The 25,057-nt window shown below is 47.9% G+C and overlaps 1 protein-coding gene across 1 annotated transcript in view; it reads left to right on the top strand.

Moving 5' to 3' along the window:
- The window catches only part of COL22A1 (collagen type XXII alpha 1 chain), a 241,998-nt gene that overhangs the window by 198,777 nt on the left and 18,164 nt on the right, over positions 1–25,057 (top strand). The window contains exons 47-55 of the mRNA XM_079145252.1: positions 2,991–3,044; positions 4,879–4,932; positions 8,012–8,065; positions 11,286–11,339; positions 15,678–15,731; positions 19,675–19,728; positions 22,132–22,176; positions 22,996–23,049; positions 24,946–24,999. Coding sequence (XP_079001378.1) covers positions 2,991–3,044; positions 4,879–4,932; positions 8,012–8,065; positions 11,286–11,339; positions 15,678–15,731; positions 19,675–19,728; positions 22,132–22,176; positions 22,996–23,049; positions 24,946–24,999 — 477 coding nt within the window. The remainder of the gene's footprint in view (positions 1–2,990; positions 3,045–4,878; positions 4,933–8,011; positions 8,066–11,285; positions 11,340–15,677; positions 15,732–19,674; positions 19,729–22,131; positions 22,177–22,995; positions 23,050–24,945; positions 25,000–25,057) is intronic.

Below are 25,057 nucleotides of genomic sequence, written 5' to 3'. Positions count from 1 at the left end.
GATTTGCCAAAAACCTGTGGGAGAAGATTTTCTAGACAGTGAAACAATATGCAAAATTCAGAGGCAGGGTTTTTCCTGAGAGCAGCAGAGACATCCATTTGAGAAGTTTAGACCCTGTCCTCAATGGTTTGTAAACCCCTGAGAGAATTACCTTTTCAGAAAGCCTGGGATCCTTAGAAGACCCCTGGTATAAAAGTTGCCTATAAATAATTGAAAATGCAATTTAAAATTTTTATCATAATTTTGTCATTTATGTTTATATTAATTTATAATTAAGTATAATTAGAAGCAAATGAAATTGTTTTCCAAGCCAGAAAACCTCTCCACCAAGGTAGAAGAAAGAGAAAAAATTCAATAACGTCTAAGCATTAATCCAGAAGGCAATGAGCATCACAGGCCCTGGAGAGTCTGTGGAGTCAGAGAGAAAGCCCGCTCTGTCATGCCCCTGCCACTGCCAACACACTCTCAGGGTAGCCAGTAACCAGTCCTCGAGCTGAGGACCCAGTTGCACTGTCCAGGGTGTGTGGTACCCAGATTTTCCCAGTAACTGGCGTTACCCCCTGTGCTTGCTAATTGACCTTATCCAGAGGAGAGAGAAAGGCCTCCCTTCCTTATGACAGGTGGTCTGTTGCACCTGGAAAACAGGCACCTGCCCAACTGGGGCTCCTACCCTCCCATGGGAACTGGGAGAGAAAACTGCTATTTTGCTGAATATATTCCAAAGAGATGGTTCCTAGGCCCCCAGAAAGACATTCCTGAGTTCCTGGATCATATTTCAGGCAAAAGACAAATTTAGCTTTTCAAAGGATTTACATACATCACAAGGAAGCAGAGAAGGAAGTCACAGCCACAAATTTTCCAAAGTACTCTAAGAAAGGGAGGCGACTTGTTCTTATTTTCCGTGGGGAGCTTTAGGTCTTTACCGGGGCTCCCCAACAAATACCTCTGAAGAGAACTGAGCGTGAACTGGCCCTCTCCCTGCAATAACAATTCCAGGTGCACAGGGTCCTGCACCTTTCTCACTGACTGTTGTATCCCGGGTGGAACAAGGAGCCCGACCTGCGGTCGGGATGTCAATCAGCCTTCCCAACTAGGAAACCAGTGCTCTTAGCATTGTGGAACCCAAACCAGTGGGGGATCAGTGGAGAGGGAAGGAGCGGGAGGAGGACAGGAAAAGGCAGGGGGATGGAGTGGACCTGACCAGAATTCCCACAGAGAACTCCACCTTACCTATCTCTATGATGCATTAATTGAAAACACTATAAATTAATGAAAAAAAAAAAAAAACCAGTAGAGTAGAGGAAATGGAACAGGGCAGGGAGAAGGGGAGAGAGGGGGGAAGTCCTGGGAACCAAAGTGGAGCAAATTATGTTCCATGCTTGTATAATTATTTCAAAATGAATTCCAATATTGCATATAACTATAATGCACTAATAAAAAAATAAATAAGCTAGTGGAACCAGTCATCACGGCTTAGGGAAACATTCAAGAAAGTAACTTGCCAGGGAGAGATAACTTGGCTATTTGATAGTCAGACAGACTGGACTGGATTAGAATTCAGACCTTTCTTTTTATTAGCTGTGTGACCTCAGGTGAATACCTGAACCTGTCTGGGTCTTCAGATTTTTTTTTTAATCTAACTCTATTAATAATCTGTATTGTTAAAAGAAGACTTACTGGCTAAGTTAGATATCATAGACATATTAGGGATTTTTAACATCAGTTCAGGATATAAATAAAGGAATATTTTTAATGAGATTTCATATGGAAAGCCCTGGCAGAGTGCCCAGCAAAGTAAGGGCTCTGTAAATGTCAGTCCCCTCTCTGGAAGGAAGTGAGTCAGGCGTGGGGGTGGTTGTGTTTGCCTTGATCTTTGGCTGCCGTGGGCAGGGAGGCAAGACAACTGTGGGGAGCCCGTGCCACTGACGTGTCCATTGTTCCCAGGTGGGTGTTCAGACCGCTGGAAAGCCAGTCTGAGGGCTGGAATTTGAAAGGAAAGCACTTACTTTGAGGCCATTGTCCTAAATGTCAGGGAAGCGGTGTGCGATTGGATGCCACCTCTTTTCATTGATCATGAAGCAGCATGCAGACGGTGCACTAGCTTTGAGGTTTGGAAGCTGTAGACGTGATCGCATGCCAAACGATTGGAACAGAAGCTCTCCCCTGGGACCCACTGTCTCCTCTGAACAATGGCGTCAGGCACCTACAGGCATGAGCTCACCTCACCCTCCCGAAGCCCTCAGGGAAGGAGGGAGGGAGTGCCATCAGGGAGTCTTGTCACCAGTGAACAACCTTGGCCTGGTGCTTCTGCAAGAGAACTGTGGGGTCTGGGCCCAGAAGGACCCCCATACACTGACCCCCAATCCTTCACTTACTGGACTAATAAACAGACCCAACAGGGATGCGGGCTGCTCCAGAGACAAGACGAGAAGCGCTAGGACTGTGACTGGAAGGAGTGACTCACTGCCAAGGACTTAATTCACTGAGAATGCATTATTTTAAAGACACTGCAGTGTTTCTATTTAGTAACATTTTAATGAAATGCCTTCCATTAAAACACAGTACGTGTAGATCCGGATGCGTGACCATGAAGACCCTGGACCTCTGAATGGCACTTTTAGGGTCAGTCTATACAAATATTTCTGGTCGTCCACTTACTCTGAGTGTCTTGCTGACCCTGGCCGTGACGATGACGACAGTAATGTGATGGTGGCAACGGTGACGGCGTGGACAGAGACATAGGTGATGGGAGGAGAGTCTCGATGGCAGTGGTGACAATGGCTGTGGTGGTGACAACATGGGGACAGTTAGGAGATTGTGATGGTGGTGGTGGAGATGACGATCCTGGCAGTGAGGCTCAGCGATGGCAGATGGCGGAGACCCAGTGCTGACCTGTCACGCATCTGAGCACTTTGCAGACTGCAGGTCATTTAACTCCCATAACCAAACTTCCATTGACTTTTCTTTCCTTTCTTCTCTCTCCTTCCAAGGGGAGCCAAGGAGAGCGTGGTGCGGATGGCGAGGCTGGACAGAAAGGCGATCAGGTAGAGAAGTCCCCTTCACGATGCGTCACCTGAGGAAGGCACCCTCCCCGCCCCCCGAGGGCTCAGGTCCGCCGCTCCACGGCCATCCCTTGTCTGTTCTCGCCAGCAGCAGGAGGCTTACCGCACGTTTGGTCGCCTCCCTCCTGGTCTCTGGTTCTCTGTCGACGGCTCTTCCCCAGGTTGCCCGAGGAACAGGCCTTCTTTTCTCGTGTTGTGTTGTGCCCGCTCTCAGGCTGCCTCCTGCTCCCGGCTGTGGTGGTCATTCACTAGGCCCTGCCCCTCCCTCCCTCCCCCTCTCCCCCATTCCCTGAGTGTGTATTGTGTGACCCCCACGCCCTGCTCTGCCCGGCGCCCACCCAGGCCTGCCGTGCCACCTCTCCTAAGAGCTTCAGGAGGCGCCACAGTCACTGTCGCCCTGCCCTGGGCACCCGAGCACTGCCGCCCCTCATGCCAATCCAGTGCTCCCAGGGGCTCTGTGCAGCCTCGCCGCGGCCTTGCTGCTGCTGGGGAGTGCCCCTGTGCCTCTGCTCTGCAGCCATTTCCCCTCCTCTGTCCCCTCCCCTCGTCTTTACTGTCCTCTGCAGCTCACGCCAGTGCTCCTTGTAAACCAGCCTCTTGCCAGGCACTGCCCGGCTCTGAGGTGCAGTGAGTGAGGGCCACGTCCCTGACCTCACTAGGATGGCAGTGCTGCAGTGGGGCGAGGCGAGTGGACACAAGCTGTGGGCGCGGGACAGGTGCTTCGCTCGAAGTCAGAGTGAGGCGCTCAGCCAAAGGCCCTTCTGTGTTTGGAGAAACGAAATGTATGTGACCCATCCTGAGGAGACAGCCACACCAGAGGCAGAACCTCTGCCAAGGGCTGAGCAGGCAGGCACGCAGGTGCAGGGCAGGAGATCATTCCTCACGGGGTGCGTTTGGTTTACAACGCTGTCACACTGGACTGAAAGTTAGATGCCACACCGTGCTCCTTAACTGTGCACCTCATTTGTATCACGCAGGAGCCTCCCCTCTGCACATAGAAATGAATTCCTTTCTTAAAATATCCAAAATATGACCACAGTATTGGTGCCATAATTTGATAAACCCACTTGCTTTTTATTAAGGAGCTAGGTAGATGAACAGGCAGAACTGACCCTCCATATGCCTGGCTTCTGTGTCCATGGAACCAACCACCCCTAGATTTAAAATATTAAAAACCACTTAGTATCTGCACTAAACATGTACAGACTTCATATCGTGTCCTAAAATGTGCAGTACAATACCTACTTACATAGCATTTGCATTGTCTTCACTATTTCTAGTCATTTGGAGATGATTTAAGCTATATGGGGAATGTGTGTGTGGTACATGCAAACACTGTGGCCTTTTATGTAAGGGACTTGAGCATCCTGGGTTTCTGGTGTTCATGGGTGGGGGTGGGGTGTTTCCTGGAATGAACTCCCTGAGGATACAGAGCATCCGTGTGTGTGTGTGTGTGTGTGTGTGTGTGAGATGGGGCAGTACAGTCTATCTGTGCAGTAGAGATATCATAATGCAGCCCCCAGGTACCCAGCCCACAGCCACACCCCTGTCAGATACTATGGCGACTTTTGCTTTCAGCTGTTTCCTCAACCACCTCCTCATGCCCATCTCCTCATTATTTTGAAGGAAATCCACGTCCAGAGGATATAATTGTTTTATAAATAGCATCAGGTACCTTCTCTACCTCTTAAAGCACTAGCAAGGGGTATAAAAGAGATCCTTTTGTTGTATCTTCATTGGATTATTGCCTGAAAGTTGTTCTGAATGGTCAAAAAGCTTTTACAATTATTTATGAATTAACTCTTGTGTTCCCTAGGGTCATCCTGGAGTTCCAGGCTTCATGGGGCCTCCAGGGAATCCTGGGCCACCAGTAAGTCAAATTTCGAACCTCCTTCTCTCTTGGCCTTGACCTCTGAGCACATGTCCGTACTTACCTGGAGATGGTATCACACTGGACCTACCTCTCATTTTAAAGGATGGGCCAAAATCTAAAAAGTGCCCAGGGATGACCTGAAGGGGAGAATGCAGAGGCATCTGAGTGGCCCTGCTGGGCAGTATGCTCAGAATGGGTTGGGGCGGGGGAACTGGTGAGGATGGATGAAGCCAGGATTTCAAGGTTAGGATCTCAAGTAAAGACATTCTTTTCATAGGAACTGGTCACATGGTGAAAGGCCCTGGAGCCTTTCACCTACCTAAGCCCAGATTTTCCTGAATGGACCGCAGTCTGTAACGATAGTGAGAGCTGAACATCCTTTTAATTGTTCATACATTGCATTCCCTGGCACTTCTTACTCTGATGGCTACAACATGCGCCATGATTGTTGTCCCACTTACTGGGCTTCCTGAGCAAACATATCCCTGCTCCTGCAGCAGCTGTGATTCTGACATTGACCAATGACCTTAGCACCTCTCTCCCCTTAGTCCAGGATGCCCACAGACCAGGCTCATTCTTTTTCTTTCTGGAACTCACTGCTGTTGAACCCATGAACCCAATCAAGGGCAGCCATGATGACAAGCAATGGGAATTAGTGTCCCTGCCAAGCCCAGGAGCCTGGGACTCTCCATGGGTTCTCTATGAGGCTCCATCTCTCAGACCTTTCTACCCAGAGCCATTGGTCATGGCTAAAATACCACTGAAGGCAGGAACCCACTTTAAATAGGGACCAGTATATCACAATAGATTTTTAAGAAAATGTTGGACTATGAAGTTAAAATGTGTAAAATTAAGCTTGCTTTGTCTTCTAAAATAACACACCACCAATGTATAATTGCAATTATGTTTTACTTACTTGAGTAAATCATTGTTTTAAATCTTCAATAAAATATTTTCTTTCTTTTTTGGTTTTAGATATACATGACAGTAGGGTGTGTTTTGATATATTATACATACATGAGGTGGAACCCACTACAATTTTGATCCCATTCTTGTGGTTGAGCATGACATGGAGTTACACTGATTGTGTATTTATATATGAGCATAGGAAAGTGATGTTTGATTCATTCTACTGTCTTATGAGAGCGTGAAATGATTGTTTTTGCTTCATGATTAGCTTTTGTAGCAAACTCTTAAAAAAGATAAACTATCTACAAGAGTACCAAAAGCTTTCTCAGTTTTTTTTTAAATCTACCTCAAATCTCAGATGTTCAGCTCACTCTCTTTCTATAGCATCTTGTGTTAAGACCCTTTCTAATTCCCCAGCCTTGACAGCTCTGCTCTGTGCACATTCATGAAGGATCTTTAGGGGCCTGATCAGCTTGCTATTATTGAACTTCACAGGTTTTGACAATTCTTTCAAGACTTGTATTTTACTTAATAAAGTGCCTTGTATTGTGTTTGCATATATTATTGGATTTGATAGCATGTGATAATCAGCAAAAAGAAAACCTGATAAAGATAGTTATGTAATGGCTCATGGGGACAGGCATTAGCAGTTACAAAGAGGGACATTTGAGGGACCTTTTTATTAAAAGAAACAGTTCCTTGGAGAATAATTTTCTATCATGACAACTTCAGCTTTCCTGTGCAAGCTATTAGCTGGGTAATATTGGGTTAAATCTCCATCCTTACTTCATCTGAAGTCTGTAGCATGTCTCCAGTATAAAGGAATTCCTGCTCTGTCCTCATTGGAAATTGCAGTAACTTAGAATCTGGCAACCGCAGGAAATGACTTCTGGCTTCTGAATGTCATGCTAAATGATGAATCTGAGACTCAGAGACAATCACAATCAGAAGCTGGTTTGTCTATCATCAACTGACTAATGCTTTCAATTCATTCAGCAGATGTTAATTGAGCTTCTATTTTGTGTCATGCCTTTACTGCTGATTGCCTTTAGAAATGGATGCCTGGTCAGCTGCCCTTCAGGCTCATCAGCTTGTCCTGCAAAGGGAACCCACAAGCAGAGAACTCACCTGCCTGGCCATTTGTTCAATTCTTTGAGTGCATATTCTTTGGCAGGCCCTGTCTGTGGTGCCCAGAGATACAAGCACCAACCAGGAAAGACTCTTCCAGCTTTTATTTTCTGGTGTTTAGTCAGCATCCTTCAAACCCTTACCCTGATCCCAAGGTGCAGTAGAGAATTTTATTCCAACTTAGCAGATTTCCAAAATGTAGGTTGCCCAAAACTTTTGCTAAAGTCATATACAAAAAAATCCAGATTTGAAGTAGAACCTCTATTTTCTGTTAGTTTTGGACTAGACATATAATTAATTCAATAACCAATGCTGTTTGTTTAACATTACCACCATCCCTTCATTTCATGAACATTTGCCTGGGTCCTCACCTGGTGGAAGAGGCAGGGACAATTCAGGTTGCATCCTGTCCCAGGAATTTGCCACACATGGAAAGACCATTCTTTTCTACAGCTATATCAATTCCCTCAAGGTCCAAAACTCTGCTGTGATCAATTTTACATTCATAAAACTTGGCTGGCACCCAATGAAAATAAGTATTCAATAAGTATATGTAAAACAATTAGGGCTGGGGAGATAGCTCAGCTGGTAGAGTGCTTGCCTCGCAAGCACAAGGCCCTGAGTTCAATCCCCAGTACTGAAAAAAAAAAAAAAAAATTAAATAAAGTCTGTCAATAAAGTGCTGTGAGAACTTGCTTGTTTATGTCTCCATATTTAGTTATTGAAGTGTCCCTGGTCTTTGGAGGGACATTGGACTCTTACAATAAAGGAATGCCCTTTACAGAGAGCCCTTAGGATGCTCCCAGAGATGACTGCTTCTTGATGTGTACTACGTTTCCCAATTTTCTCAGCAACCTGTGTGTAGCAGGTTTCTATCTTGATAATGGAGGCAGAAGCATCATTGTGACATGATAGTTTAGGAAGCTTCGAGGGGACACATAGTGTAAGAGCTGTGTATAGCTCCTTGTCTGTAGAGGAGAGAACTAATGACCGTCACCCAGTTGTGTGAAAAACGAGTCTTCTGCCTTGTTTTTTCTAGGGAGCGGATGGAGTTGGAGGAGCTGCTGGACCACCAGGAATTCAAGGGCCACCAGTAAGTTCCTTGAGGGACAGCACCTGCCTTATGTCTGTCTTCAGGCCTTTTGAGAACCCATGTATTCACTAATCGTTTCCTGCTTCTCTGTTCCTCCTGTGCCCACACGAGCCCAAGCTTCCACTCACGACCAGTCCAATGGCAAGAACAGGAGGGGTTGCTTTCTTTGGGGCCCTGATGACTTTGCCGTTACGATAAGTGTTTGGGTGAAATGAGCTGGCAATCTGCCACACTGCAGACAGGCCCAGGAATTAGGCCCCATCTCTCTATTCTCTCTCAGGTAGTTTCTGTTCTGAGCAAGTGCGGTCAATGGAGGGGCTTGGGCGAGTCCACCCTGAGGTGTGGTATGCTCCAGTGCATCTCAGACAGGAGGCAGCCACTGTTAGCTCAACTGATCCAAAGGGGAATGCCCCAGAATCACAGCTGGTGCCATTGCCATTTGAACTCAGTTCTTTTCTTTGGAAATATGAAGCTGCCAGAACCACATTTGGCTTCTGTGTCGTGAAGCAAGGGTAAACCGTGGTGCAGCAGGCATTTTACTGGTGGCAGTACACTCGAGGGGTTCAAAGGAATATACAGACCAATAATAGCCTTCATCTCATCTCATTGCTGCCCTCCACTGTAGCTCAATATTTAGAAAAGTCCCAGATCATTGTATCCATCTTATAAACCAGAAAAGTGGGGACTGGGGAAGTAAAATGATCAGTTCAGAACCACATAGTGAGCCGATGTGCCAATTAGACACAATCCCTGGTCTACAGGAATTGCAGCATCATAATCCAGAACTAGCAGGAAAAGAGGTCAGCCCTGCCCTGGAATATTTGGAATCTTGTTCAAAGGGCACCTTAGGCCTCTTAGTACAACTTCATCGCTCTCAACCAGGACATCAAAGCCCAATGGGGTTAATTAAGTCCCTTGTCCAAAGTCATAATGGAAATCAATGTCCAAGTTGGGATGTGAGTCCATCTGAAAACTCACAATTCAGTGTTCTTTCTACAGTCTATACTGAACCCCTGCAGGATGTCGAAGCTGAATAATGACAACCACGTGGTCCTTCTTAGGATCATCCTGCGGTCAATCCTTTTGAAGCAGCCCACCTACAAGTCCCAGGATGAATTAAATGCTGCAGGCAGCTTTTCATTGATCCTCAGACTGTAAAATATTTCCCCAATAAAAACTAATGGACTGTTTGCCTGAAGGGAATAAGCTGTGAATCCCAGAAGTAAGATCATTACATTCCCAGGAATTAAACTGTATTAAACAAGACTTTGATTCTGTCATGGGACTCCTTGGCAAAGTATGCCTGTATGTGAAGCTGTCCATGGTCCTAATAGTTTGCCATAAACATCAAACCGAGACATAGTGCAAATTTTCTTAGCCTGAACAATGCATATTGGTATTTTAAAAATTTAAAAAGTTAGATGGGTAATAATAATAAAAATGTCCATACAAAATAAACATTTCCACTCTATTTTGAATTTGCAAATACATATATTTGTTAATTTTTTCAATATAAAATAAAGGCCAGTACTTTGAATTTGAATCCCCTGAATGGGATCCCTTATAATTATTCTTATAAAAAGAACCTTCACCCGTCTACTACTTGCTGCCTTTTAAAAAATGTTGTTTGAGAACATAACAGCATCTGTGAGACTATATGTATGCAGAGCCCTGGATTGTTGGGATTTAAAAATAAACCTTTATCATTCTCTTACCTTAATGCTTTCTGTTTGCACAGTCAGTGACTCTTCAAATATTTTCAAAATACAAACTTAATTTGCATAGAATATTATTCTTTTTCCTTTTCTACCTAAATTTCTTTGAGCTGCCTAATGAATAATTAACTAGATTAATTTCCATAGCAAATAACTAATGTGAGCAGATTTATAGTAATGAGCACCCTGTATCTTTGCCTCCTCTGAGGGGGAAATATGGGCAGGAGTCCCAACTCTCTTGCAACATTGGGTTATGAGACATAGGTTCTGCCTGACGGTTATCAGCACAAACATAAACAGGGCATTCTACTTTTTAAAAAATTTAGGAGTGACTTCTCAACATGGATGCAAAGACTACACATCCCTTTGAGAAAAGGTTTTGGCAAACAGTAATAAGCCTAAAACATTATTCTTTTCTCATCAGTGCTTAAGACACTATAAAAGAATCTCAAGCTAGCTTCTCAGTATCTTAATCATGCATTACTAATGTCTTTCATTGTCTTCAGATATTGAGTTAGTTTGAAAAGTATTTAATAAAAGAAGTATGTTTTGGTCTCCTGATGGGGCCATTTTTATATGCTGCTGTTTAAAATCTGAATAAATCTGAAATATAAACTACAGTTTGTTTTTGCTTTTGTTTTAAGAGGATAGAATAACAACCCTTAAGAATGCCTCATTTTATGCCATTAGAATGGAAAACCCGACATCAGTGTCTATCTCACAGAAACATTGACAAGAGATTGTAAAGTCTCCAGGAATCTGCATCTCATGACAGAGATGTGGCAAAATGTAAAAATGTGCATGTAAAAAATAAAAATGTAATTTTAAAAATGTAACAATGTGCCTCATGAAAAGTGGCACTAAATCCTTCAAACTGACATAGAAGCCCTGATTGAGGTTATGTCTTTGATGCACCAAGTGGCAAATTAAGTGTTAATTAATGCAATTGATAAAATAGACTTTCAAAACCTCATGTGTTTTCCATGAGGGAAAGACTCACCATAGCCACCTCTGACCAAAGGTTTAGGTTTCTCTCCAAAACAATGAAAATAATGAAGCCATCAGTTAGGAGTGCCCCTAGCTCAGCCCTTCCCTTGCACTGGGTCCTGTAGGTACAGTACTTTGAGGTGTCCTGTATGTGCTTATCGGGGGGAATCAAGTCTCAGGAAATTAGGGAACAAATGTCAGGTTGGATTTGGACCAGGTCTTGTGGACTTTAAAGTCCCACTATTTTCTTTCCACTGACCGCCACCTTCTCCTCCTCCTCTTCCTCCTCCTCTTGACCTTTTAATCACTCATTTTCCTGGGTCTAGTGTGCATGCCAATGGTGGTGGGGTGCTCTCCTGGGACGCTGCTGCCCTGGTTGGTGAGCCTGGAAGGTGAGGAGGCTGGTGTGGCTTAGCCCACCTGGGGATTCCCAGCACCTGGTGGTCCTGTGTGAGATCCTCTACTTCCAAAAGAACCAACTGACAATTTCATGGTGTCTTATGTCTTGGATCTTTTAGGGGAAAGAAGGTCCACCTGGACCCCAAGGCCCATCTGGAATACCTGGAGTCCCGGTAAGTGGCATTTAACAAACCTTAGTTTCTCTTTGCAAAAATAAGCAAGCAGAAATGTATTCTTTTGTTGTTGAAATAAGGCTTGAACACTACTGGCATTTTGGGTGTTACAGATCTTTAGAAGAAAAAATCATTAATTTGCTTATTGGTCTAAGCCAATAAAATTTTGATGTCATTCTTAATCTTATTCTTCTTTAATGTATAATTGGTTGTTTCTGATTTGTTTATGTAGCATTTCTGTTTCTCTCTCTCTCTCTCTTTGATTCATTCATCAACAAGAACACACACACATACAGTCACTCACACACAGCTGTTTGTGGTAATTAACTGTGATAATATAAGCAGTTTTATTTCCATGCTACTATTAAATGTTCATAAAATTCACATACAATATATCTAGATAATGCACCATCATATATATGATTATACCTCTGTTGCCTCATAAATCTTGCAATTATTTTTAAAGCTACAGTGAACAATTTTGCATGCATAGTGTTTTCCTAATTTCCTTAGGATGACTCCCCAAAGTGGAATTACTTGTCCGAGTATAGTAATAGTTAAGGTTCTCAACACATACTGCAAAATTACTTTCCTTGAACATTGTTCCAAATTTCTCAATTTAACATGCTTTTCAATGGGGTCCAGATGGCCAACGTATTTGTAATAAGGGCTGCCTGGAAAGGCCACATGCTGCCTTTGTCATGGAGGTGGATTCTTAGTGGCTCAGGGTCTGGCCTGTGTGTGCTGGGGCACCAGCTGACCACAGCACCCAACAGCCCTCCACCTGCCATCTTGCTCCAGTCACACTGGCTCCTAGAACAGGCTGCAGTCTTTCCTGCCACACTCGACTCATCCTCCAGGTCTCAGAGCCTTTGTGCATTTCTGGAATGCCCATCACTGGTTTTTATTTTATTTTATTTATTTATTTAGCCATACTGAAAATCAAATTCAGGGCTCCAAGCATGCTAGTCAAGTGCTACACCCCAGTCTCCTGTTGAAGCCTTGATCCCTCCCATTCAGTACAGGCATTGCTTCTTTATTTGCCCCAAGCCTAGGAAAGGCCCTCCCTTTTCTTCTGGATGTCTGTTCCAGCTGGGAATCACATTGCTGTTGGTGGAATAGAGGGATGAGTGATTCATGGATCTAATCAATTAATTCATTTGATTTTTGCTTGCTAGATTTAGGGACATAACAGAGAAGAGTAGCTATTAATTATGGTAGTGGGGATTCTGTGAGAGCTGCAACTGCTTCAGCTTTTTGTTCAGTCTTGGGTCTACACCCAGAGTTGAGTACATAGCAAATATTAATTAAAGAAGAATGAGAATGATGGATTGTTTTCTGGAGCCCTTCCTTCTTGAAGATCTGATAATCAGCTCCTGAGCATCACCGGCAGCTCTCCTCCTGCCCTGGGACCCTGGGGGTTAAGGGATCTGTCAAGTCACATCGTTTCTAAATGACATGCTGGGTTGTATATCCTCTGTCAGAATAAACTGGTGTCCTCGTATGTCATAGTAGCTCAGACATATTTATTGATTTAATTCTAGTGATGGAAAAGTTAAGGGGAGAAGATCTCTGGTAGGGGTTTGTGTTGATCCCTTGTTATTAAAGTTCTAGGGTGCTGGAGAAAAAGGAAGCCACTGTAGAGGTGACTGTTTTATGTTCATCATCAACAACACACACACAAGTGCTCTCTCTCTCTCTCTCTCTCTCTCTCTCTCTCTCTCTCTCTCTGTCACACACACATACACAACACTTTGTGTCATTAACTATTTGTGATGATACAAATATCTGCCCCCTCATCCTCTTCCTCCCTTGCTTTCTTCTTTCCTTCAGATGCAAATCTGATAATGTCATGCCTCCTTCTGCTGACATTGCCACTGTTAAGCCAGGATGGGCCCTGTGGCCTCCCTGGCCTCTCATGAGTGGACCCTGATTCTGCTCTGTCTCTTTCTCACCCCACCCCCACACAGCCACTCTCGACCACTTTGTGTTCCTCCAGGAAGCCATTCCTTCCCAGGTAGCTCTTCCCTGCCTCCTGCCTGGGAAATGAGGAGCGTGCTGGCTTTCATGTGCGTCCTGCTCCTGTTGCAGGCTCTGTGCACAGAACTCGCCATATGCCAATGCACCTGGCTTTCACCAAGGGCCCACGTGCCCACTCTCCCCAAGGTCTCCATGAAGCATCATTTGCTCCTGATATGTGCTCTTGACACTCCCCAGCAGGGTTAGGTGGGGACTTGAGCCAGACTCTAAGACCACTCCTACATCGCCGTCCCAGCAGTTACGGTATGAACCAACTGTGAATGTCGCTGATTTCCTGTCGGCCTTCTCCCCACCTCCCCCATCACTGAGCCAAGCCGGTGCTTCCTAGATCTGGACTGAGTAAAGGACAAGGTGAATGGCAATACATGAATGGCAGCATTGCCAACCTACGCTAGCATTCAAGGCCCCGGCCCTCTGAGAGCCTATGGTTTCATGGAGAAGCCAAACAAGAAGGGGAGAAACTGTTGTCATAGAGCACGATGCTTGTCCTCATGGATGGTCACACAGGGGCTGTGGAAGACCAGGCGGTGAGTGCCCCAGCCAGACAATGAGGGGGAGCCCAGGGCTCCACAGGGGGTGGTGACTCTAGTACTCAAGTTCCAGTTATGTAGGTAAAGTTGACAGGCGTCAGGAAAAAAGTGTCAGCAAAACACACAGTCTCGAAACACAGGGGCGTCTGCAGTTAAGAGTTGCTAATTCCATCCGCTCCTGCAGGGTGCTGACAGGAGGTGAGGCCCAGTGAAGCTGCTGACATCGGAACCCTGACATTAGCTTCCTCAAAGTGAAACAGCACATCTGCCCATTTGTTGGGGACCAGCTCTGAGCCAGGCACAGGGCAAGAAGCACCCTTCACTTAGTCCCAGCATAAAGTCCTCACCACGCAGCATGTGTGTGTATCCCTACTTAGTAAAGGTGGAGGACGGAGGCTCCAAGAAGTCACAGGATCCCCAGGAGCAGTGAGCAAGGGGCAGCTCTTCTGTCCCAGAAAGGCACAGTTATTTCTAAGATGGGCCCACAGGCCGCACTCGGCCCTCCTCTGCGTTTTCTTAGGTTTCTGCTTCCGGAGCCACGTGCTGCCCACATTGCCCTGTTCTCCCTTGCCCCGCCTGAGTATGCTGGCCTCCTTGGTAGGCTGCGTCTTGTTTCACTGGTTTCCTTTCTGTGCATGGCTCTCTTGATCGCCTTTCCTGTGACTTCCATGCATGGAGGAATGGTGCTGGGGTTCGACTTTCAATTGCAAAGAGGACCAGGACGTGAACTGGTTGACTTGGTGTTCACACACTCGGCCAGGGGCAGCATCCATGAAGGGCGGCAGCTGCATATTGAGCTTCTGGCCAGCAGCCCAGATGTTCTGATCATGTCCACAGTGGCTACCTTATGCCAAGTCACTGAGGTTCAAGCACCAGTGCAAAGAGTGCACACCTCCATGGGCGGCCGCCGCAGCAGCAGCAACACATTACCAGGAAAGGAAGCCTGATGCCAGCCTCCTGGTGCCTCTGCAGGGCAGGTTTGGCCTCTCTCAGGGGAGATGGCACCAGGAGGTGAGAGCTCGAGAGCTTGCCCAGGGCTCCACACTTCGTAGCTGCCAGCAGGTTGAGCTTGCTGGGTGGGACTCTGGTTCCCCTCTGCCTCCTCTTGCTTCTTTCTCTCACAGACCCAGATCCAGGTGCCCAGGGTTGGACCCTCAGTCCTCTGTCGTCATAACCATCATACGGATTAACTTCCCATCTTCAGAGACCCTGAAGAGTTGCTCATTCTTGGGATAAACATGAAGAATGTTGTGCCCGCTCTGGGATGTGGTTGACTGAGGGGAGCGAGTCGTAGCTGGGCTGCATGAAGAGCAGATGCAACCTGCCTGTGGCCTTTCCACACCCCAAGCCCACCCTCACCTTCACGCTCTGAGTTCAAGTGTCACGGGAGCTGTGCTAAGTGCTCCCCCGCTTGATATGCAAGGTCCTCCTCTTCTTCCTCTGCTCTGTCCACCCCATCTCATGTTCCACTCTGGAGGCCAACAACGAGGTCTCTGTTGTCCTGAGTTTGATTCCATGGACACACCCAGTGGGGCCTTCATCAGATCGGAAGTGAGAAGAGTGACACTACTGCATGATGTGCTGCTTTTCCAGGATGTGCCAGGTGCCGCGAGTCAGAGGTCTGCAGATCGGGCGTTGGGAAGGAAACTGAAATCAGACCTTTCCGCGCATGGAGATGCCCAGCAGCTGCCCCCATGGCAGCAGCATCCTTTGTCCCATCCCCTCTGACCTTCTTTGACCTGGTAACCAGCTTGAGTTTCTCTTACAGGGTGAAGAAGGCAAGCAGGGCAGAGATGGAAAGCCAGGTCCCCCTGGAGAGCCAGTAAGGGACTTCACTCTTCCTATCAGTTCATGTGTCAGACTCGCTGGGTCTTGGGAGTGGCCACTCTGAGCTGAGGGCTTCTGGGAGCCAGGCCCAGTGATCACGAACTCCATGCTTCTCCCAGCAGCTCTGCAAGGTCAGCGCTGCTCCCTGGGTCACAGCTGAGGAAGCTGAGTCTCAGGGAGATGGAGTGACCAGCCAGAAGTTGTGTGCTGCCCTGGCAGCAGGACAGGGACCTTCCCTACTTCTGTGTTTCACTGCCTGTGGCCTCGGGCCTGCTGATGTGGGAGGGGACCCTGGGCAGGCGAACTGGTCTGGAGTGGAAGCCCACACACACTATCACACGGCCTGCCAGCCCAGGCGCTGGGCCCTTGTCCCCACCCCCCTTTGTTGGCTCTAGCTCTTGTTGTCGTTTTTTATTATTGTCCTCTGTTCAGAGACATCCAAAGAGAAGGACAGAGTGTTCGGGAGGCCTTCTCTGTGGCCTGTGTAGCTGTTGGTTGGGAGTGTGCTGGGATTTCTAAAGACCCTTATCTGTGAACTCAGAGGCAGCCTCCCCGAGCTTGGTGGTCTCCCCTGCCTGGGGTCTGGGCTCTGTGATGACAAGGCCTGTGTGGGTTCTAGCAGACTTTTGTCTTCATGGCTGGGCCTGGGGTGTGGCTCAGTGGTGGAGCATTTGCTCAGCATCCATGAGCCCCTGGCCCTGGGTTAGATCCCGGCACCACAAATGAGCAAGACAAACAAATCCCACACCTGGACGGGAGGCTGAAGCTGGACGTCAGCAGGTCCTCCAGACGCCGGCCCCAGGGGCCTGGCTAAATGGCGATGCATCCCCTAAGACACCAGCAGCTGCTTGAAGGGTAGTGGGCTTTCTCTGGGTGAGGAGGGTTTGCTGCAAGTTACAGGAGAGGGCAGAGGTGCAGGGCAGGGTCTGTTCTGTTGTGCAAATGAAACCAAGTACATGGGTAATTTTCTAGTTTTTACAGGAAGGAGCTCTGAGATCCCATGTGATCCAGTGAAAGGTGGATCACGTCCACAGGACAGTGGTTAAGGTGGATCACATCCACAGGACAATGGTTAAGGTGGATCGCATCCACAGGACAGTGATTAAGGTGGATCACACCCACAGGATGATGGTTAAGGTGGATCACATCCACAGGACAGTGGTTAAGGTGGATTGCATCCACAGGACAGTGGTTAAGGTGGGTCGCACCCAAAGGATGATGATTAAGGTGGATCACATCCACAGGACGATGGTTAAGGTGGATCACATCCACAGGATGGTGGTTCTGAGCAGAAGCCGTGGGCAGGAAGGCCACTGTGACTCCAGGCTGCTTTGCTTCATTGTTATCATTTTAATTTTTGAAAACATGAGCACACATTACTTATTGATAAGATTATATTTTAAATAAAATGATTGAGTTAACATCTTTTATGCCAGAATTACAGCAACCACAACAATGACACTAACTGAGCACTTAGGATGCCGCTCTCCTCTGACAGGCTGTGTGACCCAGAGCAGGTCAGACAGCACCTCGGAGCTTCAGAGTCTTTCCATGTAGAATGAGGATAATATGCCAACTTGCCAGAGTGGCTGGAGGATTGGATGAGGTGGCAAAGCTGTGCTTCTCTGATAATTATTTTGTGAGTTACATTTTGCAGCTGCCCTGCTTTAACTCCTGGTGGGGTGGGAGCTGCGGAGTCTTCAGAGACTGATGTGAAATACACAAAAGTCCCTACAGCAAGCCGCGTGCTCCATTTAATTTCTTTGGTTGTAAACTATTATGACTCATTCTGATCTTATGCAACTTGCCGGAAGCACTTCCTTTGTCATTTTACAGTTTGCCAGATGCAGAAGCCAGAATTCACCACTGAGAGGAAAAGAAAGAGCTTTCCACAGCAAAATGAATGGCTGCCGCAGAGCCATGGAGGCCGCCGTCCAGCCCAGTGCCCGCTGGGGGAGAAAGCAGTTGCTGGGTGGTGGTGCATGCAGGGATGCAGCTGAGCTTGTCCTGTGGCCAGCGACTCATGCAGGAGACAGGCCTGGTTCTCCTGGACCAGGCAGGGCCAGCTATCCATTTCAGAGTTCTCCCATGGGTTCATCCTGGGACTTCATGATGTGTCATTGCCCTGAGCTGCTTGGGAGGAATTCGGCACAGGATGGATAGAATCTGGGGACCCTACGAAATCAAGACAGAGATGTGGATGTAGGCTGGATATTCAGGGAGGGCTCCCGGGAGGCACTCAGAGAAAGGAACAGGGAGAGGGAACACTCCTGCAATGGCCTCCCTCACTCTCCCTGGGGCAGGATGGTGGCTGGACTACTCACCCCCCAGGTGCCAACCTGTCGTAAGGGAGGGTGCTCTTGGAGACACCGACTCCTGTGCATGGGCTTTCCACACCGTGAAGCCAGGCGGCCCTGGGGCAGAGAATGAGCTCCTTCTGCAGATGCCCTTTAGGTGTAGGAGCTGTGGCAGTGGCAGGTACCCTCCTGGGTGAGCCCAGGCAAGTGGCTTGGAGGTGACAGCACTCACTACAGGTCAGAGATGGTCCCTCTTCATGTTGGCCTATTTATCCAATTCTTATGTGGGGGACACAGATGGGTAAACAGACAATGAATAGATGGATGGATAGTGTAATTTTTAAATTAAGACATATTTGGGCATTGAGTATTATATAGGATTAAGTGCAGAGTCCCTGGTAACAAAATATCTCAATTAGAACCCAGTTATGTGTCCTTGAGCAGATGACAACCTCTCTGTGCCCTGGTGTTTTGCCTGAGGGATAACAAGAATGTGCCCCTCACTGGGTTGCAGTGAGGTGCCATCGACATCATGGTGTAAAGCACCCTAGTTGTGCCTGGCGTGTGGACAACCCTTGGTGGCAGCTGACTGGCAATCAGTTTTCTGCTGGTGACTTGGGCCATCACACTTGGCTATGGTGCCATCCATGCTAGGCCTGGGCACTCTCAATTACAAAGACTTACAAGGGATGATTGTCCCGAATTCACAACTGCACAACAGATCCAGGAAGAGAAATGACACACGGCCAGGATTGGAAGACGTCAGAGCTTCGAGCTCCAGCCTTCTCCCTGACATCTTCCTTTAACCCTTTTGTGACCCCCACAGAGGGCCCCATGTTATGCTCGAGGCTCACAACCTGTGAAATGAGGTGCACCAAGGTTGCAGATGCCTCTGCCCCTGGGTGCAGGGATGGAAGGCCTGGAGTGCTGCCCTTTAAGCCACCGCCTCTTCCTTACCACCTTTGTCACTCCATGTGGACCTGAGCCTCCCCAGGGCCCCTTACTGGCATTCCTTTATCTTTCTTTCTATTTTTTTTTTTTTTTTTTTTTTTTGGTGCCTTGGTTCTGCCCAGGGCAATGCCAAGCTATGGGAAGTAAAGAACTTTAAAAAAAGCAACACTTCCCTCATAGCTTCTTGTGTTGGAGAAGCTGGGTGGGAGAAGGCTTGTAGATCCCAGGCCTCCCTGCGAGTGGGTGCTGCTGCTGGCAGGGAAGAGCACCGCCTGGGTGTGGCGTGGAGCTGGGATTCTGCCTGGCTTTGCCCTTTAGAAGCTCAGTAAAAACACAACTTCTCATCCTTGGTGTTACCACTGGAGAAGTAGAGCCGTTAGTCGCTGCTTGAGTGCTTTTGTGAGCACAGTCACTTATACCCAAGACGGCCATATAATTTCTTGTCAGGTAGAGCCCTTTGCACAGTGCAAGAGACTGACTTGTAATCTGTGTCAACAGCAGCATCCCAGGGCAGTCGGGAACATGACGGACCTGGATTCCCAGTGGACACTGGTGTGGGTGAAGACGGCCCAGAACACCAGGGCCCCGGGCTGGCAGCAAGTGGGCAGCTTGAGGAAACACAGTGATGGCAAGGGGAGCAGCCAAGAAGGGAACTGCATTCTCAATCTCTTCTTTCCTTCTTCCCTCCAGGGCAAAGCCGGAGAGCCAGGTCTACCAGGAGCAGAGGGTTCCCGAGGCCCGCCTGTAAGTGGTCCAAGGTAGAGAGAGCCTGTCAGGCTCACTCACGTCCCCACGGGCAGGGCTGTCAGGGGCCACGTGGCCCTGGGGATCTGGAGCTTCTCCTCTCCAGGACAGCAGTGATCCTGCTGATCAGTTCTGCTGCTTCCATACCATAGCTGTGAAACTGATATTCAGAGTCTCAGCCATGGCTGCGGTTCCTCGTTTTCTTTGTTCTTACCTTTTACCTTCCTTATTATAATTTGCATGGGCTTTTCTCTGGATGATAGAACCTACACATGAGTCTTAATTTTAGTTTTGAATACTTTCCATACCTAGTTTTTTCCAGCTATGAAAGAAATCCACTCTAATTGCATAACAATCATTCTGATAATTATTAATAAGAAAAAGAATGGTATAGAGAAGAAAACAGAGTTACTTCTAGTTCTGCAAAACAGAGGAAAAGCTCGGTTAATGTTCAGTATATGTTTTCCAATCTTTTTGATACATGAATTGCAACATTGATATATTTAAATCTATATCTAGCTATCTAGCAATCACACATATAAAAATATACAATTTTCCTACAAAAAATGAACTCGTGTCTTTTAGGAAATTTTTTGTAAATGCATTGTCTCTTCATAATTTCAAAATTATTTACACAATTCCTTAAATTGTTTTTGAAAAAATATGTTGTTTAATGAAAATTCTAAAACCCAATAATCTGACAAGAAGTGGCAGATCAAAATGCTATTTGTTTCCTTAATGTTGTTTTTTTTTAAATCAATAAATCATCTGGCTAGTATTCAATAAGGAGGAAATAAAACACAAAAATCAATTTTCCTGTTTCCAAAATCTTCCTGCTCTTCACCCGACTGCACCAGAAGGAAACTGAGAATGAGGGACACTGTTCCCATGGGGATTAAAACACAGAATTAGTGATCGATTTTTTTTCCCTAACATACTTTAAATTGATGATCCCATCATATCCTTTCTAAAGGCATATTTTAAGTTTAATAAATGACTGTTTACCATGGAGCACACAGTACAACCCCTATAAGTTAAGGACAATTCTCATGAAGAATGGTAAGTTTTCAAAGATGGTTCCCTGTTCCTGGGAGAGAGGGGCACAGGACCCATCCCTGCCCTGGGAGTTGTAAGGAGAGGACACAGGTTGGAGGTCCACATGGATGACAGAAGCTCTGGCTGCCAGGGCACGTGGAGAAGAGCGTGGCAGAGTCCCTGCCTCCATGGCTGGTGCTGGGACTCAGTGTTCCTGAGGACCACGCGGGGACCTGGGCATTTGCCTGCCCTTTTGAACACTGTCCTCCTGGCAACTGGATAAGACAGAATAGGCGCTTGCCTTGTTTTGTTGGCATCAGAACAGAGCCCCACTGGAGAGAAGTGAAGCCCCCCAGATCCCACAGCTCCAAGGCGGGAGCCATGGTTCAGCTGATCCGGATCTGAGGCAGCTTCCTCCCCTCCTCTTCTCCCTCTGACTTTACTTCCTCCACTTCCTCCTCAGTCCCTGCCAGGTCCTGACTGCTCACCAGGCTTCAGTCCTGTGTCCCCTTGGTGAATCCTCACCACAACCTCACAGGACAAGACCAGTCTCCCCTGTTACAAGCCCAAGGCTCAGAGGGGAGGGAAGAAATGCTGGAGCCAGTCAGCTCAGGGTTAGGATTGGCACACCCCGACTCCCTCTCCCTGCTGCCCTGACATGTCCTGCAGAGCCAGAGCCTCGTCCTAGAGTCAACCAATGTCACATGCTCTTATCAACCACTTTGGTGGTTCTCATCAGTGAGAAGCAAGGTTGCAGGTTGTGACCACAGGGTCTTCACGGAGGTCTCTTGGGTTGGAGTTCTCTTCAAATGGCCTTGCCCAGGGTTCTGAGCTCCCCGGCAGGGTCTTCCTTTGTTTTTGAGATTAGGAGATGGAATCAGGAGATAAGCCAAGGAAGAACCTGGTAGAGGCAGCCAGGTGACAACTATCTTGGTCTCAAAAATGGCACTGGCCACAGACCCCCTTGTGGGTTGAGTGTGGAAATTCAGCAGTTCTCTCTGCGCTCAGACAGACCTGAGTGGAATATGAGGGCCACCACCTGTCTGTGTGAAAGGCAGGCCTGAGCCTCAAGTTCCTTTGTCTATGAAATGGGAAAGTAAATCCCATCCTGCAGGACTTGGTGACCGTGAGATGAGAGTGCACAAGATTGACGTGGCACAATGCCTGGTGGGACCCATGAGGGGCCTCCCTGCTTCCCTTGCATCCCTGCCTCTCCCACCCGCCACTCCTGCCCTGCTCCTGACCCCTTCTTTTCCCCTGGTCCTGGCACAGAACAGGGCTCCAGACACCTGGACCCCCACCCTGGGTGCCACCTTCCCACCCCACAGGCTGCTCACAGGTGGAATGACTCCATTTTATTTCTTCCAGGGCTTCAAGGGACACACTGGTGATTCAGGAGCACCTGGTCCCCGGGTGAGTGGAGACTGTCCTTGGAGGTTATCCAGGTGAATCAGAGCCGACATTCCTGGAGAGAGGACTCCAGGGCCCATAGGCAGGGCAGTACCATGGGATCTGGGAAAGGACACTGGGCACCGTTGGCAGTGTCATCCCCTCTTTTGGACAGATTCTTCTAGATGGTTCTTCTGGAGGCCAGACTGTGACATAGGCCAACTAGTCCAAGCAGCCTGGGCTCAGGTTGGCTTCCATCATCTGGGCTGTGCACAGCACTCCTGAGCCCTGTGGGGCAGGTTATGATAACGGGCTTATTTTTCAGAGAGAGAAACTGAGGCCCAGGGGTCATGGGTGATTTTCTCAGGGTCCAGATCTTGTGTGTGGAACACGTCAACTTTATCCAGATGGGAAGCCTCCAGAGCCTGTTTTCTTATCCTTCAAATCCTTCTTTCTCTTCCAAATGCCCAAACAGAAGTGACCTCTGGGATCAATGGTTAGGTCCCCTGCATTGTAGATAGCCAGGAGAAAGCCACGGGGAGAAAAGCTAATTGTTCGGCAGTGAAGGAAGAGGAGTGGAAGGGGATCGTCTGACTCAAGCTGTTCCTTCCTGCCTGAGGACTGAGGAGACATATATGGCCCCAGGCACTTGCCAATGGCCTTGGGTGATATGGATACTGGTTCAGGGACAGGGTTCTGCATGCAGAGACACCCTGTCCTGCCAGGACTTTCCAGATGGACAGTCACCTGCATCTCTGCATCTCTCCTGGGTCTGCAGATGCCCGTTGATGAGGCAACCTGAAGCTGAAGCATCAGTGCCTAACAGTGGATTTTCATTTCTAGGGAGAGCCTGGTGCCACAGGTCCCCCCGGCCGGGAAGGAGCACCAGGGAAAGATGTGAGTAGGGGTGCTGTGGAGCCTGGAGTGGCCCGTGGGCATGGGGACCAAGGAAAGGATACTTGTCTCCCAGGGCCTGGTGACAGCCCTGGGAAGACACAAGGGACAGCACACAGATGGCTGGCCCAGCAGAGAGTGGGACTGCAGCCTCCTGGAGGTGCCCATGCCCTACCATGGATAGGAGGCTTTTCTGGATTGTTCACCTTGTGTCTGTTGGTACCAAACGGGCTCACTGGATCCAGCTTGGACCGGAGAGGCACCTCAGGGTGCCCTGAGTCATTCCTTCAACACCTCTGCTTCCCATGCTCAGAGTAATCCCCATCTTCTCTCCACCGCTGCTGCTACTGCTGTCCTGCCTGCTTTTCTTCTGTTGTGCAATCTGGGCAGGGCAGGTAGGGCTTTATGTGAGCTGCACAGATGAAGAGACCTGAGATCCAGGGAGGTTAAGGACACGGTCACACAGTGCATCAGAGACAGGAGGAGCCTGCTGGAGCCACACCTGTCAGTTCAGGATTCCCCACCCCACCCCTAAGAACTGGCCACATGTGGTACAGGGCATCCTGTAGGGCCATCTGACATGTGAGGACACAGCTTGACCTCCTGGCACTGGGTGCCTGGTCCAAAGTGTGGGCAATCTCAAAAAACCAAAGGACGAGTGATCTCGCTAATAAGTGGATGATGACACATAATGGGGGGTGGGAGGGGTTAGGGTTAGGGTTAGGGTTAGGGTTAGGGAGGGGGGCAAGAATGGGGGAAGGAAGGTCTGTATAGAGGGAAAAGAGGGGTGGGAGGGGTGGGGGGAGGAAAAAATAACAGAATGAATCAAACAACATTACCCTATGTAAATTTATGATCACACAAATGGTATGCCTTGACTCCATGTACAAACAGAGAAACAACATGTATCTCATTTGTTTACAATTAAAAAAAAGTGTGGGTAGTTGGTTCTGAGGTCCCAAGTGGCCACCTGTCCACCTTATGCATCCTTCAGGACCAGCCTTGAACCTGGGGAGGTAGTCTTCCCAGGGACAGTTGATCATGTGAAGCACATTGGCTCTTTGGCTGCTCTGCTGTTGAGAGATGAAGGAGCTAGAAGGGAGTTTAGGAGAGATCCCCTGTAGTCCCCATGTCTTTCCTTAGCAATTATAAACCCAGTCCAGGGTGCAGAGCCCCATGCAGCTGAAGCACAGCACACCTCCAGTCCTGCTTATAGAAAAGGCAATAGAAGGAGCCCAGGCAGGCAAGGGATTGAGTTTAGCTTGCACAGCAGTAGCATGGTGCTGGGACACAACCTGGTGCCAGGTGATGGGGAACTTCTTTCTTCCCCCATTTCAGCTCTCTGGCTCTTTTAATTAAAAAAAAAAAAAAAATCCATCTTCCAGAAGGCATGTGTAGGTGCACGTCCAAGCCTTTATGTTGTCGTCCATAACATGGATGGGATTGCCAGGCCATAGGGCCACTTGGAAGCCTACATCTCCGACCTTTGCAAACTGGCAGATGCTGTGCATGTGGCTGGCACTCTCCCTGCCATGGTGGGGGCATGATGGTTCCAGGTTGCTAGCTAGTGAGTCTGGAGAAGAACTCCAGGAGAGCTTGTCTTCTCCGTTCTTCTCTTGGTTCAAGATGGGGCCACCTAAAATTACTGGGGGACCATATGAAATATGTCTGAGTAGGTAAATCAATGCACCAATGCAGATGGCAGAGCCAGCGAGCATTTCCACATCTGTGTGAAGTGAGTTTGTCTACATCTGGAAGAGGTGGCCATCCATGAAGGGCATCTGTTCACTGTTGGTCCTCCTGAGTCTTTTGGTGAAGTTTGCTGCATATATGAAATGGCACGTCCTCATCTCTACACAGTGACTCTGTGATGATGTGACCCCCTCTTTTTCTTTCCAGGGTGATGCTGGACCTGCAGGGCCACAGGGTCCCCAAGGGCCAAGAGGCCCACCGGTGAGTTTTGCTTTGAGGCTAATTTGCTCACATCCTGCATGTTTTGGCAGCAATGTTG

The sequence above is a fragment of the Sciurus vulgaris genome (genome assembly GCF_902686455.1).
Source record: "Sciurus vulgaris genome assembly, chromosome: 1".
Classification (NCBI taxonomy): Eukaryota; Metazoa; Chordata; class Mammalia; order Rodentia; family Sciuridae; genus Sciurus; species Sciurus vulgaris.
The sequence above is the reverse complement of the archived record's forward strand: the minus strand, read 5'-3'. Positions and strand labels throughout refer to the sequence as shown.